This window comes from Zeus faber (genome assembly GCF_960531495.2).
Source record: "Zeus faber genome assembly, chromosome: 20".
Lineage (NCBI taxonomy): Eukaryota > Metazoa > Chordata > Actinopteri > Zeiformes > Zeidae > Zeus > Zeus faber.
Window position 1 is genome coordinate 5,607,021 of NC_137207.1, and position 20,831 is coordinate 5,627,851.

General features: G+C 44.9%; 1 protein-coding gene across 1 annotated transcript in view; it reads right to left on the reverse strand.

Annotated features, from left to right (window-relative positions):
- Window positions 1–2,266: 2,266 nt before the first annotated feature.
- Window positions 2,267–20,831, reverse strand: part of shisa9a (shisa family member 9a) — a gene marked incomplete at both ends in the record, with an annotated part of 36,310 nt that continues 17,745 nt past the window's right edge. The window contains 3 exons of the mRNA XM_080021603.1: window positions 2,267–2,665; window positions 2,945–3,363; window positions 8,359–8,550. Of these exons, the coding sequence (XP_079877729.1) occupies window positions 2,267–2,665; window positions 2,945–3,363; window positions 8,359–8,550 (1,010 nt within the window). The remainder of the gene's footprint in view (window positions 2,666–2,944; window positions 3,364–8,358; window positions 8,551–20,831) is intronic.

A 20,831-nucleotide genomic window follows, 5' to 3' on the forward strand; every position in this document is an offset into this window, starting at 1 on the left:
GAGCAGCGAATGGAGACAACAATAGGAGCCAAAAGGAAAGAATAAAGTAAGAAAAACAGAGTAAAATGGTGTTCTCGAGGAATACACCACAGGGTCGCGTTCTGCATTGTTCCTTGTGGTGGGTAGTATGAAGTCATGGCAAACGCACTTTCTCTCTTTCTCTCCCTCTCTCGGTTTCACACGCGTTGCTCAATAGGGCCCTTCAATCTACCATATCTATATTGATAAAAATAGTTTTGGCACACAGAATCAATCAGCCATTGTTCTTCATCCAAGACGGGGGCTGAATTCTAATCAATTGTCCACATAACTGCCGAATTCTAGCAGTGGGCAAATTCAACGTTAACACTAACTCCCTCTCTAAGATCCTCCAATTCAGGGAACATAAAGGAAAGAATAAGAAATAAGAAAGAAAGGATGAACAAATGATGAAAACGTGTGATATATATATATAGTTTTCTATATTCATATAGGGAGAAAAAAAACAGAACAACGCATAATATCAATAAATCGCTACAAAGGGCCATAGTCTGGACATCTTTCAGTCACTGTCGGTGTGCGACGGGTACGGAGACGGTTAACAGTCCTGATCGCGGGGGAATTCTCTCTGTCCCTCTGCGGTGTCGTCCTTTCCTCTTCGCGGCGTGGCACAGCTCAGAAAGCAGAAAGAAGGCACTGCCCGCACTGGACCAGGGACTGGAGAGTGAGCGCGCGGTTCACACCGTCAACGTCTCGCCGCAGCTCTAGCTGTTGAGCTCGTATCTGTTCAAGCACCTGTGCATCAGTCTGTGTCTGATATTCCATTGGGTGCGTAATGTACCGCACCTGCTTGTGCACAGTATTTCCACCTGCATGTGCAGGTACTGCTCCATTGCAGGTGGCATCTTAATTCTACTTGCGTTGGTTTCCAGAATACGCCTCAACCTCCCAGTCATGCCTCTCGGCGGCAAAGTCAAGGTGTCTACACATTGCTTATCTTCTGACTAGTGGTAGCTTATTATAAAGAAGGAATCTACAGCGTGTGGCATTTTTATTCAATTTTGACTTGGCATCCCAAAATTACACAGGAGAACACCTGAGGAACTTAAAGAACCTCACCTTATTAAAGGTTATATCAGGTCTTTATACCTGAATGGATTTCTGTTTGATTTGTTCTTTAGCTTTCAATCACGCTTTGAGTCTTGGCAAAGCATAGATTCTTATATTCTTGGTAACATTTTGCAGAGGTATTTACAGTATCTAGCTAATTGTCGAATGAAGCCTTGACTATTGAGTGGATTCAAAGTGACAGTGTTCGATGTGTATACTTCACAGACTTCGGATGTGAAAGCAGAAGGTTAAGTTTGTTTAATCTAATAAAAAAGTGGGGGAAGCAGATGCTAAATCTCTATTCTGGCAACCAGAGTTGTGTGTGAGAGAGAGAGCGAGAGAATGTGACAGCGAGAGTGGGTGTATTCGTGGACGTGCGTGTGGATAACTTTCTGCACGTGGCCGTACATTTCTAGATGTGTGGGTTAGCTGTGTACTCCATGCACGCATCTGTGTGTGTGTGTGTGTGTGTGTGTGTGTGTGTGTGTGTGTGTGTGTGTGTGTGTGTGTGTGTGTGTGTGTGAATTACACACACATGCCCTTGTCTGTCCTAGTTGGTTAAAGTAGCTGTGTGCATGTGTAGCTGTGTTCATCCAGGTGCCACACAGATGCTGCCTCTGTTGCCTCCTTATGTGTCCCCTGGGCCTCCCATCACCAGGCGAAGGAGCTCGGTGCGGGGTGATGGCAGCGCGACAGCCTCCGTAGGGTAGGGGTAGTCGTTGTTGTGTTTGGCTAAATAAGCCAAAACCCTTGGCTTGTGGCTGATGTAGGAACAGATACACGTTCATCTGTTTCCGTACAATGCTCGAGTATCTTCCACCTGGTCCTCTATATTGCCTGTCGAGTTCAGTTCACAGGAATATTAGATAGTCGGTTCCCCCCAAGCCATCACACTCTGATATTTCATCCGTTAAACAGTGGATAGTGGCAGTGAAACAAATGAAAAACAAACCTACTAACAGCCGATACCTCCGCCTGCTTTCTGGGTCCTCTGTTGTCATGGTTGAGGATTCGACCGACCAATACTAACATCGTCGTCCCCACTTTCCACCCGCAAAGGTCTTTGGGTCTTCAAACGGGAAAGCTGTGAACGTTGTTGAATACATACACCAACACACTTTCTTCTCCCCTGCCCACAATCCCCCCCCGCCCCCCGCACTGCTCCCGCTCCATCTCTTCACACGGTCACTTCCGTCTTGCTGTTGGTGACAAAGTAGGGCTGCGTGGGCAGGAAGTGTTGGCTGTGGCTGTGGGCCCTGCTGCCATGCTGCAGCAGCTGGTTCTGCTCCAGCACGGTGCACTGGGGCCGCTTGGGGCCGTAGGCCTTCCTCCGCCCCACCGTTTCAGTCCCGTCCCAGCCCTTCAGACTCAGTCCTGTGCCTCGTGCCGCTCCTAAGGTGTTGGAGCTGTAGGCCAGCGGGTGGTCCCCCATGGTGGCCCCCGACCCGGGGCCCAGGGCCATCCTGGACATCCCCATTGACGAGCCGCCAGGGACCGTTCCCGTCATGTGGGCCAAGGAGACGTGCCCGAGTCCTGACGCCTTGCCAACGTGGCTGTGCAGGTGGGTGTGGGCGTTTATGGTGTTGTGGGTGTTGAGGGTGCTATGGGTGTTGTGGGTGTTGTGGGCATTGTGGGTGCTGTGGACACTAAGGGTGCTGTGGGCATTGAGGGTGCTGTGGGCATTGAGGGTGCTGTGGGCATTGAGGGTGCCGTGGGCATTGAGGGTGCTGTGGGTGTTGTGAGTGTTGTGGGCGTTGTGGATGTTGTGGGCATTGTGGGTGTTATGGGCATTGTGGGTGTTGTGGGCATTGTGGGTGTTGTGGGCATTGTGGGTGCTATGGGCATTGTGGGTCACATGAGAGGAATGTACCAAGTGGCTGCCCTTGGACTTCTGCCTTTGCACTTCCATGTTCGGCTTGTGCCCCCCTACTCCTCCGCCAGCTCCCTGGCGGTCCATGGGCAGGGTGGAAACTGAAGAGATGCCGGGCATCTCTGTTATATAAGTGGCCACTGGCTCTGGGGTCAGTGGGCCCAGAGATGTCATGGGGGTCATGGAAGTCATGGAACTCATCTGGGTCAGGGTGGTGGTGTTCATGGGATTGGAGGTCATCGGGTTCGAAGCCATGGGGTTAGTGGTCATCGGGGGGCTCATGGCAGACATGTTAGCCATGGGGGGTCTCATGGTGCCCATGGGCTGCATGGGAAGCCCTCCTTTGGTGGGAAGCTCCATCAGGAGGCGCCGCTTGCTGTACAGCTCACCGCTGTACTTGGCCGCTGACGGAGGAAAGACAGAAGAGGAACAGGAAGTTAATAAAGAGTCGGTAGAGAAAGAGAGCAGCTGCCAGTTGTTAATCGTTAACTTTATAAAGTTTTTCAATTCAATTAAATTCAATAGAACTTTATTATAAGTTTATTGAATTGAATTTAAAAACAATTTCAAGTCAAAGTAATTAGCTTGGCTCTTGTAATTGGCCGTGTTAAATCTGCGTTAGCAGAAATTGATTCTCCACAGCTCCAACGGCTATGAAATGGAAAAAAGGTTATTTTCTAAAATGTATATTGTAACTCTAATTGTAACTATTGATCAGTAAAAGAACACACACACACACACACACACACACACACACACACACACACACACACACACACACACACACACACACACACACAAGCTTCAGTTTATTGCAGAGGATAAAATAAATCTTCCTATCCTGCAAGTCCTTTTTTTTCCATCACAGTAGTGAAGGTCATATAGCCAGCTGTTACATTCACCCAAGCCCATCAGATACCCTCAGCTGAGAATCCACAATTAAGAATCTATAACGTTTCGCAAAGCTATTTAGTCTCTCTGCTCATTCCATGCAGCTGGTTGACCAGCGAGGGGTCCGGAGCCATACTGTTGGAAAAAGCCTTTTATTGAATTGGAGTTACTGAAGAATTTGAAGAGAATATTTTGCGAGGGGAGACAAATCGATTTTGATGAAAAAATCAAAACGTAATGCCTGAAGGTATGTTATTTTCCCGTGGTGGAAAGATGTACAAATAAAAGTGAAAAGGCAGCAGATATCAAGCAAGGAAAGTCCACAATGTTATCAAGTAGCGTTGCCTTGGCTACCTGTTAAGTTCGTTTGTGGCCCTGAAATAGGTCCTTTGTGTGCTGTATTTTCTAAATCCATTCCCCTCCCCTTCTCTAGCACTAGGGCTGCAAGTACTGTACCAATTATTTCTATAATCAATTCATCTGAAACGTTATTATTTTACTCAGTTAATATGCCATTAATCTATACCAGAAAACGCCAGTGAAATTAGTTGATAAAGTACGAAATCATGACAAATGCTCATGTGGCATGCATGGTTGAGCCGCGGCTGCAGACGGCTTCTTTCCCACGGAAGCACAGCTGTCCAGAATCGGCCGAATCAACGCACAAGTGGGGCTGATTGGTCAGATTTGGGGCAGGGAGCTTTCTTAATATTTGTCGTTAATAATTTGACTGTAATCTTTGTCAATATCTGTAAAGTTGAGCATGTAGTGCATGTCAATATCTCACCGTAAATGGCACCGCACATTAGTGCAGCTAGGGCGCTAGAACCTCCCCCCCATCTGTCAGAGTGAAAATTTAAGTGTTTTGATCAAATATTGTTTTCTATTTAAATATTATGTGGTCAGTGTTGATCAAAAATGTTTCTTCCTATTTTGTCAGTTTTCTGTTAATTTTGTTGATCTTGGGCACATTTGCAGTGCGCCCATACTGACATTTAATGGAGGGATGTTATTTTGCTTTCTGGTGACATTTCTTGTGCCGCTCTGATTGGCCAAAAAAGCCATCATGAGCAAATCGTGAAGGAGCACAGGAAAAAGAGTGACGGATAAAGAAGTTGTGTATTGTATGAATTCAAGGAAGTAAACAGACTGGGGACACCAAACAAGCTTATTCGGAAAGAGGAAAATGACAAAACGTACGTACAGCTTACAACAGTGTTTTGTTGTTTGATAGAAAGCTCTGGCTAACTCTAGCCAACCGGTCTCGTTGGATATACAACAATACCATATGGATCAGGTAATGTGTAAGAGCAGCTCTCAACATTTTTTACATTTTTTACCTCTTCACATTCTGAAGAAAATATGTAAAAAAACTTTGTTGTAAGTTCGGAAAAAAGAATATCTGTTAACAAAGCCCACTTGAGGTAATGTGGCCAAAATAGGTGCTTTTAAGATGACACACACACACACACACACACACACACACACACACACACACACACACACACACACTCCAATAACACTTGCAGCGAAGAGCATCCACCAGAGTTCCGGTAATAGCCTACTACGGTATGTGCTTGTTATTTATTTGTGTGTGTATGTGTGTGTGTGTGTGTGTGTGTGTGTGTGTGTGTGTGTGTGTGTGTGTGCGCGCGCGCGCGTGCGCTTCCCTGTGACCTCAGACGATACAGTTTAACACCTCGCAGTCGTTCATCTTTCTGTCATTCACTGTCACCAAAAATTGCGGTGTCTTTTATCTCACCTACATCCGAGAAAAAGCTCTTTTTCCTTTTTCCCTTGTCTGATAGTCCTACATGTACCGTTAGACTCATTGCTCTCTGCCACCCCCAGCCCCACCCCCAGCCCCACGCCTCCTCGCCCTTGAAAGATAAAGTGAACACACTTGGCGAGTTTGCTTTGCCGCCGCAACTATAAATCTAGTTTATCGCTTCCATGAGCGCCGCGGAGATGAAGACGAAGACAAAGACGAAGGTGGTGCTCTGAGAGTTGGCGGTGTTTTAAAAAAAAAAAAAATTTCAGGAAAAATAAATAAATTGGAAGGATGGGGTTCACCCGCCGAGTTGCAGACTCCGATGTCACCGCAAGTCAGCAGCAGAAACAAGGCAAAAATAAAAAAAGGAAATGTAATGAGAAAAAAATAATAATTTTGCCCATCGCCACCACTGCCACTATTTATTTGAGTTATTTCAAGTCAATCTTCAATTAGTGAAGTTTGACTTGGCAGCTAACGTCACCGTTCCTTTATTAACAGGCGCGTCGGGGCAGGGTTGGCTCTTTAGGGCTTCGCGGTGGTCATTAGGGCCGAACTTGGGTGGATGTGGAAACTGCAAATTGATCAATTGTTACCAGCGAGGACAGGGACCCGGGGAACCCCCAAAAGGATACAAGCAAATAGTAGGCCTATCGATTCAAATCCGATAACACGGCCATATATGGACACGCGGCGGGAGTCGGCGATATCTATCGTTAAGAAACGCGGCTGATGGATTTTTAAGCGTGGGGTTGGGAGAGTGGCGAAAGAGAGGAGTGGCGAGGAGAAAAGATACAAGGGTGGCGTCAAGCTTTGTGAGGGTTTCCGTTACCCGTCCAGGGTCAGGGAGGCAGCGGAAAATGCCTGAGCGCCCGGAGGAGGAGGAGGAGGAGAAGGAAAGCTCACTTCTGTTTCGCCAGATTAGACGAATCCATGCACAAAGGTGGGGGGGTGGGGGGGACCACCACTGTTATTGCTCAACCTCTCTAAGCACCACACACACACACACATACACAGACACACACACACACAAACGGCCTGGCTTCCTGCAATCCCAGAATGCCTTGCCCCTGTATCTCCAAAGAGGGTTCCAATAATTTCAGAGGTGCCTCAATGAATACCATTTGTGGAATGGAAGCTTGTCAGTCAAGTCTTGTGTGGTGTGTGTGTGTGTGTGTGTGTGTGTGTGTGTGTGTTTGTTCATGTAAAAACCTGGGGGGCAGGGGAGGGTGTTCCTCTACCTCATTACAGAAATGAAATCAGGTGTGAGCCTCAATATGTTCGGCGGGAGAATGGAGATGGCGTCCTGAAAAATGCCTCCTCTGTGAGGGAAGTGGAGTTTGAAATGGGGGGGGGGGGGGGGGGGGGGTCAGGGGGTCAAGAGGGAAATGTCTTGGGGTGGGATAAATACAAGAGATGCATTTGGGGGGAAGAGGAAAAATACGGATGAAAGGGAGGAAGACGATGAGAGATAGGAAGGTGGCGTGGCGTGGCTGGCAGGGATAACGAAGAGGAGGTTCAGGCACGAACGGAAAGGTAAAGGTCAAGGGGAAATGAAGGAGACGCCCAGGAGGAGCAGGAGGAGGAGGAGGAGGATGATGGGAAGAGAAATTTGGTGGGATGAAAGAGCGGGCCGTGACGGAGGGTGACTGTAACCAACAGGCAGCTTTGGAGAGAGAGGAGGGAAAGTCGAAATGGAAGGGAGAATAAAGGAGAGGAAGAGGATGGCCCGCTTAGCGCGTATCTTAGCCATCGACGGAGCCGAAGAAGAACAAGACAACAACAAAGAAAACAGTCCGGCTAAATGCCGGAACACGATGGAGACACTCAGCATAAACAAGGAAGACAATCTGTTTACAAGTACGTGGCGAGGAGCCCGGCACCTCGACGCACTGAGCGGAGAACAGCATTCAAGTTTACAGCCAGAAAAAGGTGGAACACGCATAATACTGACATTTTGAATGAGGTCATCAAGCTGCTGTTTTGAATGTGGAAAGCCTTTTTTTAACCTATATGATTACTTTGATATTATAAGCCACAGGGACAAACAAATCAATCGTTATCGGTTTAAACAGGCGTCCCCCGTTTGCAGAGCGATTGAACACTGAAAAACGTCGAATTCACGTCAGTCCAAAGAGACTCAGGTCATGGAGTGCGCACGTCTGTGCCAGCAGCATATGGCCCTCGGTGGAAGACGTTCAGATTTGTTATACAAGACGCTGAGCCCTTTGATTCTGGTGCCATGCATTGAGTCTGAAAACAGCTTGATCAACAAGCTGTTTCAGTAGGCTGTGCAGCATGTTCATTTTTTGATTGTGTAATCGATGATGACTGCCAGATATGCCCCCCAGCATAAACCCAATTACCACAGATATCTGGCTCGGCCCTAAGAAAGTCTCTTTTAAGGCTCCGCGTTCAAAGCCAGGTACATTGGGAGGATTTAAAGAAGTCCCTTTTCAAGTCTTTTCTGATGCCAACCTGGCAACATTGCGACTGACACTCTTTTGTTTTAAGTTCCACAGTAAAGGGGAATATTTATATTATTGATATTAGTATTTCGTAAAAATGAGTAGTACAGCTGCTTCACAGAACTTTAATTTTAGGCTTAATTTTAGCCAGTTCCTCTTTTGCAATGGATCCAACGCAGAACAGCAACATACATTTACATATTCATCCCCTTGACCCCGAGGTTGGCTGAGACAATGAGGTGGATGGGTTCTTTCTTGGAGACGCTCACCTACGGCCTTGAGGGAGGCGTATTTGTTGAGCTCCTTGCTAGCCTGCTGCTGCTGCTGCTGCTGCTGCTGCTGCTGCTGCTGCTGCTGCTGCTGCTGCTGCTCGTAGACGTGGGCTAGCTGGCTCAGGGGTGGGTACGGATGCTGCTGGCCCATGTTGGAGCCCAGCCCCATGTTGTTGATCGGATCGCCCTCTGTGGAAGAAGGAGACACATCGGGAGAGAGGGGTTAGGGCTCTAGGATGGCGCTACAGCCTGTTCTGTTATATTTCCTGGAAGAAAAGGTTAAGTGTTCGTTTTTAAAATCCCAATGCATTGTGAACACCAGACACCACACACACATCACACAATAGTGATGCAAGGCGCGTGAACGATTCGTACCTTGCAAAGAAATCTCTTAAGTGACTCAGGAGTCGGGAGTCACTCCGGGAAAAGAGTGGGTGAGCGAGTTAATCTTCCACTCACAAACTGAAACTAATTACTGAGGACTGAATTAGGTCCAAGGCAAAAAAAACCCAAGGCATCACCCATATTCCACCAAAACCAATACTTTTTGACAGAAGTGAATTATATTTGTGATTCACACTTGGGCTGTGGCTGCAGACGGCAGTATGGCTCCCTTTCCCACGGCCGCCCAGCTGGGAGGGAGCTTTCTTAATGTTTTCTCTGTCTTGCAGTGGTCGATTGGCGCACCGGCTCGAGACACGACCAAGAACCCAGTTGCAGCACCAGCAGCGCAAGTCAGAGATTGCCCCGCACTGGGCAGAGACTCCCACAAGTAGGGGTTAAGGGATGGAGACGTCTTTCCAGCGGTGGATTGCCAACATGGCGAGAATCTTTATTAATAATTCCAACAGAAAGGCTCTCTGGCCAAAATTATAATATGATAAAAAATGACAAGGATGAACGTTTTAATCATGGTGCCGGAGGAATCACAGACCCTTGTGCCGCTGGCGCTGCGACTGGGTTCCTGGTCGGATCTCGAGACCTGTACGCCGATCCCCCACCGCAAGACAGACAAACATTAAGAAAGCTCCCTGCCCCCTGACCAATTAGCGCCGTGTGGGCACTGATTCGGCCGACTTGGGGCAGCTGGGCGGCTGCGGGAAAGGGAGCCATGCTGCCGTCTGCAGCCGCGGCTTGACGCACGCCCCTTTAGTCCGCCACATTGGCTAAAAAATTCCCTGGGATCCACATTTTACATTCTTCCACCTAAATAAGTAATTTTGACAGAATTAAATGATTCTTGTAGGAATTCCATTCACAACTCAGAGCCAAACCGTCTCTTGTGACTCTTGTTCATCGTTCACCGCAAGTCTTCCCTCGCCCCCCCCGTGAATAAATTGAATCAAACGAGCAAAGAGTCGGAAAAATCAAACCACTATTTTTACTGAGTGACTCGACAAGAAGCGAAGCTCAAAAAAGAGTCTGACTTTCATCACTAACACATGTTTGGCCACACGTTTGGAGAGGATGTTTCAGGAACATCTAAAAGGAAGTCAACATCACTGAACTCATCATCAGCGCTCTGGGGGCTTAAAAGGATTGGCTGTTTAAATACATATATAATATGTAACAGCTGTGTAAAATATAAAAAATGCAGAGAACCAACAACATCAGTTTATGGAGTGAAAAACATTGGAAAGTTGTCGTAAGAGAAATTTCTTATTTCCTATATTATCCGACAGCTGAAATATTTCAATTCTACAACTCAAAACAGCCATCTGTTGGTTCTTTGATTACACCAGTGTTAAAGCCTCACTGAGCTGACTCCCTTGGAACTTGTTTTTGTTTTCATTTGATTTCGGTTTTTACCTTCTTTTACCCTTGGAGTGTTGACAAAGGGATATTTGCTTTTATTTCCCCCGGCAATTCTCCAAATGACTGTAAATGTTGTACGGGGACGATTTTCACAGCTTCAAACCACAAAAATACATTCTTTTGATGGGGATTAGGAGTAGTTGCTGATAGATACTACACTCTCCACAATCAGTTAAATAGCTACTAAGATATTACACAAGGCAAAAAAACCCCACAAAAAACAACCTATGTACAATTTTGTCTGGAGAGGTAAAATGAGAAACATTCCTACTCCATCAAGTAAGATGAGGTGCCCTTGAGTGAGGCGCTTCAGCACAAATGGCTGCAGTGAAGGAGCTCAATGGCCAGCATTGGAGGGGAATTGGGCAATTCCAAGAAGGTGGTCTCAGTAAGATCTGCCACTCTTCCAGGAAACCCTGCTCACTATTGGAACTAAGTGGAATTTCAACAACAACAGCAAAACCTGCCTCGTCTCCGCCCACGTCAATGCTTTAACGATGGCTGTAGGGTTACTGGGTGAGTTTGCACTCAGTGAATATATTGGTTCAACCTAACCTAACCTAGCTCCATCTATGCATATGGAACTGTTTGAGCTTAACCTTCTGGCCTGAATGCACGTGATGACTGGCACCCCAAAAGTGTGAACACACAAGTGAGTTTGGGCGTCTGGGCTTTACTGCTCATCACTCCCGGTGAGGTGTACAGCAAACATGGGCATACTTAGTGAGCTAGAAATATAGGAGTGAAGTCGAATCACCCAATTGGATAGCAGGCGGACACAGGGTAGGTGGAGGGAGCACAGCGCAGCAAGCAGGCAGGCACGCAATAAATAAGGAAGCAAAGCAGGTAGGGTAGGAGGGATTTGCTGCTTAACTACATCGGCCTAGAAGGGCGTGAAAGCATGTGACCTGCTCAAGTTGTCTGACAGAACAACGCAGAGCTACACATTATTTTGATTTTGCGGTTTTGGCGAGGAACTTCTGCAATAAGGTGTGGATCAATCTCCTGCGTCAGTCCTTTTTTCATGCAATTCTACTGTATATATACACTGTACTTTATATGGTGGGGGTACTGATTCCAAGAAAAGAGAACAGTTGTGGTTTTGATAGTCTAACATAACTGAATTGCACAACATAAATACCAAAATACATTGAAATACCCATAAAGGGTTCTGACGGTGACATCCCTCACAATCAAGATGACGACCAGCAGGATTGAGATGTACAGGGTGAATGAGAAATGAGCCAGCAAGCAGAGATTCGTTTGTGGAATATATTTAACTCAAAATGCCAGAACACGCAAACCGGTTCACAGATTTAGAACCGCAGCAGGGATACACAAATTTGATTCCCTTTTGCTCACGTCCCACCTGCCTTATGTAGCCCAGGCCCCTACCAACACCACTAGTGAGGCACCTAGACTTCAGCAAACCACATGTGACAAACATATTTACAACATTTACATCTACACAACTCCATTGCATATTAGACCATTACAGGTCAAACAAAACACACAATAAACAAACAAAAAAATTCCAAACAAAAGCCAAACCCAACAAAAAGAGGAGAAAAGGAGAACGGCAAAATGGTTGGGAAGTTAAGGAGAGGCCGCTCTCTTTGAAACTGTCCTCTTGTTGCCATTCTGAACTCAAAGGGTAATTGCAAATTCCTGTTCCTAAAAACCGAAAGGACTCTTACTGGGGCGGAACATATCGTCTCAAAAGCCCCAATAAGGACTTGGTCATTTCACCAGTATTATTTTAACGTTATGCTGGAAAATAACTGATACCAGTAGAATGGGGACCAAGAGAATATGGTCAATGGTAAAAAAAAAATGTTGGAGGGTGAAGGACAATGGCAGAACGAGAGACAGAGAGAGAGAAATACAGCTATGACAAAAAAAGTTGCGTTTGTTTCTCAGATGGAGGGAGTTGAGGACCCCGACATATAAATATGCTCTTTTTATGCCTCTCCTCCCTCCCTCCCTCCGCCTCTCAAAAAACCCACCTCGACCTTCGCAAACTCCCCCGTCAGGAAGAGACGATTTGGAGTTGTAACTAATTAATCAGTTTACTCTGAGGCAGAGACACACAAAGGGAGTGATAGATGGAGGGTGGGAGGGGGAGGGAGGGGTGAGATAAAGAGGGACCACAAGGGAGAGCCACACAAAGACAGATGGCGAATAGTAACGGCACGGTGGTGAAGAGGTGGCGGGAAATGAGAATGAAGGGAAAAAAGAGGCATCTAAGGCAAGAGAAAGAGAAAATAGATGATTGCGAAGATAGTTACGCCAGTGGACAAACCCACCTCCACTCTCCCCTTCCCATTTTCCCCTGAATAAAGTGCCTCAAAAGCAATATGCGATCCAACTATGATCAAAGTAGTTCTACCGTTTCCCCCCCATAATGGGTCCAGGTTGAATATGACTAGGTCAAGCTCCTTCATTTTTTCATCCATCTAATTTGACATTCTAGTTCTAAAATGCTATGTATCTGTGAGAGGAAAGGTGTACTGCTGCACAGGTCCAGTGCCGAGTGTCCTTTTCAATATCTGTAAAATGACAAGATGTTTATGATCAATTGCATGTTTTTTTCTATCTGGGGGATTTATTTTTGAGTATCTATGTAGAGTAACATCATCTGTTGTTATTTTGCGTTGGAGATCCTTACGTAAGCATCTGAGTCAATCTGCGACTTAATAAGGGACACTATGCTTGGAATTAAAAGGCAATCTAATGGCCTGTGCTGTGTAAACATGAGACAGCAGGTGGTAGACTGGCTGACTAACCCCCTGAATCACAGGACCTATATATATATATATATGAAAAATACTTTCCAGTGCTTCTGTTTAGTAATTTTCAACAAATAACATTTGAACATTAGGTCGTTTGTTGACACAAAATCACAACCTCCTCCTCCGGATGACTGACAGCTGTCAACCTGTCTATCAACCCAATAATTGTACCCCATGGGAATTTGGGGAAGGCGGAGGTGTGGTAACATCAAGTTGTAGTTATAACCCCATCTCCTATATACTGTAATACATGTTTTGGAACTATTTTAAATACCCACATGCTTTGATAAGTGTACAGTTAAAAGGGCTATACAGCAACGGTTTAATAGGGAAAGGTAGTCAACACACTAGGTTTCACATGCAAGGGATGAATCATTTTCTAATTCTTTTTCTATTTTTATTCATTATTTTTCCATCTTTTGTTGATTTTTAGGTTTATTTTTGTTCGTTATTTTTTAAGGTTCGTTGTATATTGCAATTCTTTCTATTTCTTCTTCCATTTTTAGGTTTATTATATATTGTCAAATCTTTCAATATTTTATTCGTTGTACCTCAGAGGTGGAAAATTCCAGGTTCAGAAAGTAAAAATCCTGCCATGTTTTTGCTCCAGCCATGCACCGATTAGCAGATTCCACTTAGTCGGACCCCTGTGTTGATGCTAATGAGAAAACTCAAAATGCCGGAGTGGAATTTTACATTCTGAACCCCGGATTTTCCAACTCTGAGGTACAACGATCTATCTATCTATCTATCTATCTATCTATCTATCTATCTATCTATCTATCTATCTATCTATCTATCTATCTATCTATCTATCTGTCTGTCTGTCTACATTTGCATTGCAATTCACAGCGCAGTCAGTCAGTTAGACTGCCATATTAATAAATAGTAAATTAAAAACACACAGTAAATCTATACACACAGACATATGAACGCTGACCAGACTGACATCCACTCCAGTAAGAATGTACAGTAGCAGCAGCAGCAGCAGCAGCAGCAGCAGCAGCAGCAGCTGTGCCTGTGGTTTTCATTGGTGTGTGTGTGCGTGCATATGCCCATACATGCGTGCCAGCAATGCTAATGAAGCCCTTCCCCCCAGGTGATAAGAAAGTGGACGAGCAAAGCTCCGCACACGTGTGCCAGTGGAAAACACATCCCCGGTGGAACGGGCAGATGCAAAGGCGCGTGAGAAAACATGGACATGATATCTGAACAAACGAACGAATGAACGAACACATTGTGACCTAAGTGTGTGATCTGCGTTTATTTTCTGGCTTGTCATTATGTCTCCCACTCCAAATGAAACAACCCCCCCCCCCCCCCCCCCCCGCCCCCACCTCTACCCCACCCCCACATCGACTAGCAAACAAACGAACGAACAAATGGCCGGATGGAGAGACGGACGGACGAGCGAACGAATAGGCTCGGCGGCATGTGTCCCAAGTAGGAACGAGCGGGAGGCCCGACATTGTCACACAGAGCGGCGAGGGGGATAGGCTTCTCACCACCCCCCACACCCTCCATGGATGGGGAACAGAGTCCATAGGGAAGAGACCTAGAGTCAGTGAGAAAGAGAGAGAGAACACAGAATGCCTGAAGAGTGAAATGACATCCGCATCCACCCATCCATCCATCCATTCATCTATCCATCCATCCTCCCGTCCACCCTTCCATCTGTCCATCTATCCACCGTCCATCTATCCACCCATCCACCTATTCACCCATCCATCCATCCATCCATCCATCCATCCATCCATCCATCCATCGCTCCTGGCTGTACAGTATCATTTCAACCGTCTGTTTGGAAATTCTAAGCAGCTGACTCATCTATTCTTCCCTCTTCCTTCCCTTCGCTCTCTGTGGATAACCCCGTCCCCCTCCCTCCTCCTCCTCCTCTCGTTTTCTTCACTCTCTTCTCTTTTCCCTTCGTTCCGCAGCATACACCGCCCTTCTCTTTGGTCCACTCGCCTATCTCTCTCTCTCTCTCTCTCTCTCTCTCTCTCTCTCTCTCTCTCTTGCTCTCTCTCTCTCTCTCGTCATGGCAACAGCGTTCTCCACCGCATAGTATTTGCTCTGCGGCGCGCGTGGCGAGTTCTCTTTGTCCCGTGCTCCTCCGCGCGCGCCCACATATCAACAGGCGTGCTTGGCAATGCTGTACCGCCAGATAAAAAACAAAAAAACAAAAAACAAACAGGGAAAAAGTCATTGTTATGCAACCTGTAACTATGCCGTTCTCGCGCTTAGGTCTGTATCTTTGTCTGTCCATCTCAGCCAAGCCATAATGGTATTGGTGTTTGTTTGTTTGCTTGTTTGTTTGTTTGCTATTTTCAATAACTTGTTGGAGTTGACTTCGGTCGATAGGTTAACAAACATGCATGCAACGTGCATTATTACACCGTTGTAAGTACATAGTAAGAATTTGTGTGTACTGGATCTCACTTTGTATATTCTGTTTATTTTTTATGTATTTGGCAATTTTTGTTTATTTATTTTTGCTTATTATTTTCATTTTTGTCTATTTCTGTATATATATATTATTAAAAAAATGTTCTATTATATATATATATATATATATATATATAACATAATATATCATACATATGATATATTGTAATATAATCTAATATAATATAATACCATGGTGAGGATTGGTGGATTTCTGTACATTACCATAAAAAAGCACAAATATAATATATATATATTAAAATATTATTTTAATATATAATAATTAATAACATTTAAATAATATTTATTTATACATATATTATATTTAAGCTTTTTTATGCTAATTGCCTGTACAGAAATGCACCAAAAGCTAAAATATAATATATATTTAAATATTGTTTTAAAATATTTATTATATTTAAAATCTCTTATGCTGATTATTTGTACAGAAATGCACCAACCCTCACCACGACTAATTCCTCGTACATGAAAATGTACTTGCCAAAATTAACAGATTCTGCTTCTGATTCTGAAACGAGACCTGAAATGATTCACCCTCCCATCCCATTCCCCCCTCCCTTCCATCAGTGTATGCGTCGTGTGCAAAATAAAAGTTGAGTTTAGTTTCGCTACGTGTGAGTCGAGAGTACAAAACCTCCTCCTTATCAGAACTGTCTCTTTGCTCTATACTTCCCTCTCTCTCTCCCTCCCTCCATATCCCTCTCCTGCAGCGCTCTCAGTCAGATACGAAGGACTGCTGAGGGAGAGCCACCCTGTGCATGCCGGGATTGTTTTTGCTTCTTCCTGTTTTTATTTATTTATCTATTTTCTTTCATTCCAAACCACCCTACAAACGGTCTGCCGTGTGTGTGTGTTTTGGTGTGTGTGTGTGCGTGTGTGAGTGTATGTGTGTGAGTGTGAGTGTGTGTGTGTGTGTGCGTGTGCGTGTGCGTGTGCGTGTGCGTGTGCGTGTGTGTGTGTGTGTGTGTGTGCGTGTGTGTGTGCGTGTGCGTGTGTGTGTGTGAAGGGGAGGTGAAGGGGAAGGAAAGGAGAACGTCTCAAATTCGAGCACCAGAAGTGTTCATCGAGTGTTCGCGACGCGCGGATTAAGGCGAATGCTGATGGACAAGGGCGAGTTAGGACCGGGATAGAGAGAGAATTAGACTGAGCGGTAGGTAAATAGAGACAGAGAGAGAGAGACAGTTGAGGGGTTCAAAAAAGGGAGAGAGACAAGGAGACAGACAGACAGACAGACAGACAGACACGAAGAGCAGATGTCCTGGGCTCGGGGCCCGGCTTCCTGCTGGCTCTGTCAGCAGTGGGAGGCAGCTTTAAAATGATAAGGCCAAGAGGGTGCGTGGATAAAAAGACTTATTTGAGAACGATGAGGCGGCTTTGGCCACCGCTTTCCGAGCCCGGACCAATGTCGGCCTTTCGACCCGTAGCGGTGTCTCATAAGCTTTGGGGCTGCATCTCAACCTCTGCCAGCTCAAGGACCCCTGAATACAGTCTGCTGGGTGGAAGCTGAGCTGGAGTCGAGGAACCAAAATGGACTCAAGCGATGCAAGCCTCGCGAACGATTCATCCAGAGCAAAACAATCTTTAAATGACCCGGGAGTCCACTTCTAGTCGCAATCTTGCAAAACAAATTACAGGGGATTCAATGGATGTGAAAGGGTAAACACACGTGGCGTACTTCATATTGAATGTGAATGATTAACCCTTCACATTCCACCTAAATGAACGATTTTGATAGGATTAAACGATTCTCCAAAAAGAGCCAATTTTTCAACAGTAATGGACTAATACATCATCACTTGCGATGTAATCAACACCGCATGGGGACGATAACAGGATCCAACTCGATGAAAGGCACGTTGTTCGTACCGTTTGTAATCCGTGAATGCGTCGCAAGATTTTCAAGGTTGGGGCAGGAGGCCGCGTGCCCCACAATTGTCTTAGCTAAGCTTTACATTTACATTTATTCATTGATCAGACGCTTTTGCCCGAAGCGACTTACATGAGAGGCGAGAAACAATCATGCACGGAACATTGGAGCAATCTTGAACTGACGCGCATGGTCTCCTGTTTCTAAATAGAACCAGACACAAGTGCAAGATACTGGAAGGAATCAGAATACAAAGTGTTAGTGTTTTTTTTAAGTTAGTGCATCCCCCCCCCCCCCATGTTAGTGCATTACGTGAACTAACAACTTAACGTCTAGTCAGCATCAACAACTCATGTGTTGCTGTGTGTACTGTCAATTCAACAACTAGTCAACCTCAGCAGAGCTTCTGCAGGCGTCTCACTCTACCATCTCTGTGCCTAAACAAAGTGTCAGCTCGACTCTTTTATATATGGCCTTGTTTTCTAAACACTGCTCATCTCATTATCATCACCATATGTTGCTAGCTTTGCCTTCTCTCGTGAGTGCATCGGTACAGTCGCACTCAGAATGAAATGGCGAGAGAGCGAGAGAGAGAGAGAGAGAGAGAGAGAGAGAGAGAGAGAGAGAGAGAGAGAGAGAGAGAGAGAGCTCAGATATAGAACAGTATATAGAACAGGCGCAAAAATGGAAAATACTGGAAAAAAACGCCATCAGATGCTCAGTGGAGATGGTATGCAACATAAAGCGGAGTCTTGTTGCTGAGAAAATAAGTCTTTTGGGAAATGATCGAGTGGAGTGATCGAGCGGAGAGAACGAGCGGAGAGAGCGGCTTATTTGAGCTTCATTGTTCCTCTTTGAGACTTTTCATTCGACTTCTTATTGTACCGTAATCCCCTTCTGACCGTCCACTCAATGGAATGGAATTTCGAAGAACTGTCATCACAACCGGACAATGCTCTGAAGCGGGCCTTGCGGGACATCGTTAAGTTTAGAAAGCCTGCAGTGGACTGATCAATAAAAATATATTGGATGGCCATTTACTGTACTTGTAAATATCTTGATGCCTATTGAGGTTCAAAATGTTAATAACTAGTACAGGAGAACATGCTGGACAGTTAATGATACAGACTTAGACTCACAGAAGCTGTTTTGTTTCGGCATATAATAACTAATTTGGCACTTCAAGATGGACCCTACATGTATAGGCTGTGTATCTCACTTTAACTTCCTGTTTCTTTGAGCTGGGCACAGACTGAGATCATCAGGCAATGCCCCGCTGTTGGCATCCTGGACTACAGACCAAAATGGGAAATCGGATCGCACTCAACACAGCTGGAATGGTGTACAACACTGGCCTTTGACCTTTACGGATAATTCTACTCTGTCAGTTCTTCTATTAGTGGAAAAGTTTGGAAAAGTAAATCATTTTTTATATTCTTTATAGTGCTTACCTTGATATTCTCTCTGTTTTCTGCTGTCCCCTTTTTGCTGCTGAAACAATGTAAATTTCCTCGGTGTGGGACTAATAAAGGTTTATCTTATCTTGTCTTATTTTATCTTAAGTTGCTTAGCGACATAAAATGAGCTCTCTGCGCCTAGTCCAGTCTGCCTGGCGACAAAATGTACAATTCTGAGTTTTGGGAAGATTTGGGGAAAGGCTTGAGAAGGCGCTGCCGACCCAAGAATGTTGGTCCACCTGTTGATTTAAGAATAGTCAGGACCGTTGCAGTTTTTAGAATGTTTAAAAAAACGTTTTTTCTTGAACATGTCATTTTGTCGGGCACTGCTATGGTGAGGTCTGGTAGTCTATAATGGATGCCAACTGGATTCTGTCAATGTCTGCAGAAAGAACGAGTGAAATTCAAACAAGGAAAGATGGTTGCAGGTTTCACTTTAGCCTGTCGTGTATGAACCACACCAAAGCTGAATTCTCTTCAATTGCCAGCGAGATGATGGCACACATGACACTGTGAGAGCCTACGCCTCGTCCTGTAGTGTAAACATCGCTGCAGCAGGTTGAGATTTAACAGTTTGGAGGTGTGATACTATAATGTCATACAGTCCCGAAGGACTTCTCATAACTCCTCCTAAATTCCCCCCAGGGATTCATCTTAATTTATACAGTACAACAGAGTTCACACTTGATGTTGTATATTGTTATGTGGACAATTTTTTCTTCATGTATTTGTATTGTGAATTGTATATATACTTATACACATTTTATTCACTCTTCACATCTGATATTACTGTATGTGTTTTATTTATCTTTGTGTAAAATGCGCAAGAAGTACTTATCCAGTACTTAATAATTTGCTCAACTTTAATTTGTACTTAATCATGTTTCCTCAAGTTGCATGTCAAGTTGATTCTACACACGGAAAAACAATAATAATAATAATGGTAATAATAATAATAATAATAGTAATAATAATAATAATAATAATAATAATAATAATAATAATAACAGGAACAGAAGGAACCGTTTGAATAGGAATAATAAGGTGTCATCGCAATTGACTTTTTGTAACGATTCAACAAGACAATTACACCGCGTAGAATGGAGGTGGGCTGAAACCAGTCACAGACGGAGGGCAGATCCGGTCCTATCACACAGAAACATTAACCAAAGCGATTCATCAAAAATCTAGACCAGCCAGGAAGAACGACATGTATGTAATGTGAAGGTACTCACTATTAAAACAATTAAACATGTAGAATTGGGAAAGGAATCTGATGAGAGAAAAAGACATGTGCATGTCATTGCAGTTACAAGATAGGTGATGAGCATGGGTTTCAATATGGCTTCAATTTATAACACCTATATTTCTGAGAGATGACTAAGATTTAGTGTAAAATGATCTTTCATTTTTTATGCATCCGTGGAGCTGGGTGTCTGGGCTCTACTGCTCATCACTCCTGGTGAGATGTACAGTAAACACAGGCAGACTTATGGATGGCTCCAATCCCTGCCATTCGAAGAAGAGTGGAGCCCAACAGGTGGATGCAGGGGAGGGGGAGGAAGCGACACAAGCAAGCAGGCAGCAAAAAGCATGTTCGGCAGGGGGTATTGGTTCCTTAAATAGGCCGGGGCCATTGAGGGCCTGGAAGCCCAAGGCGTGGTCGAGTTGTCTGACAGAACTAGTTCTGCAAGCCACGCTTGTCATTTTCTTGGTTCTTGGTTCTCTCAACCTAAAACATCTGCCTGACTGACAGTATGCATTCTTTGGAATTAGTGTGCAGACTTCAACATTAGGGTGATTCCATGTGGTGGTGCATCTTTACATCCCAAAATGCTGGGTTCTCTCCGGCAGCCGGCATCCTTGGTCTTGCACGGGTGCTTATCCGTTTAGCGGGGGGCCAGAGGAGGGATTTGATAAATACCAGCTCTGTGAAAGGGCATGATCGACAAAAAGAGGAGGTGGTGCTTACCGCCAAGATGGAGTGGTGTGCTAGGAAACAGGAGAAAACACGTAGTGTCCTCCGTGCCTTCTGTTTTTCTCCAGGTGATTCCGGGTGATTTAGTTTTTTTT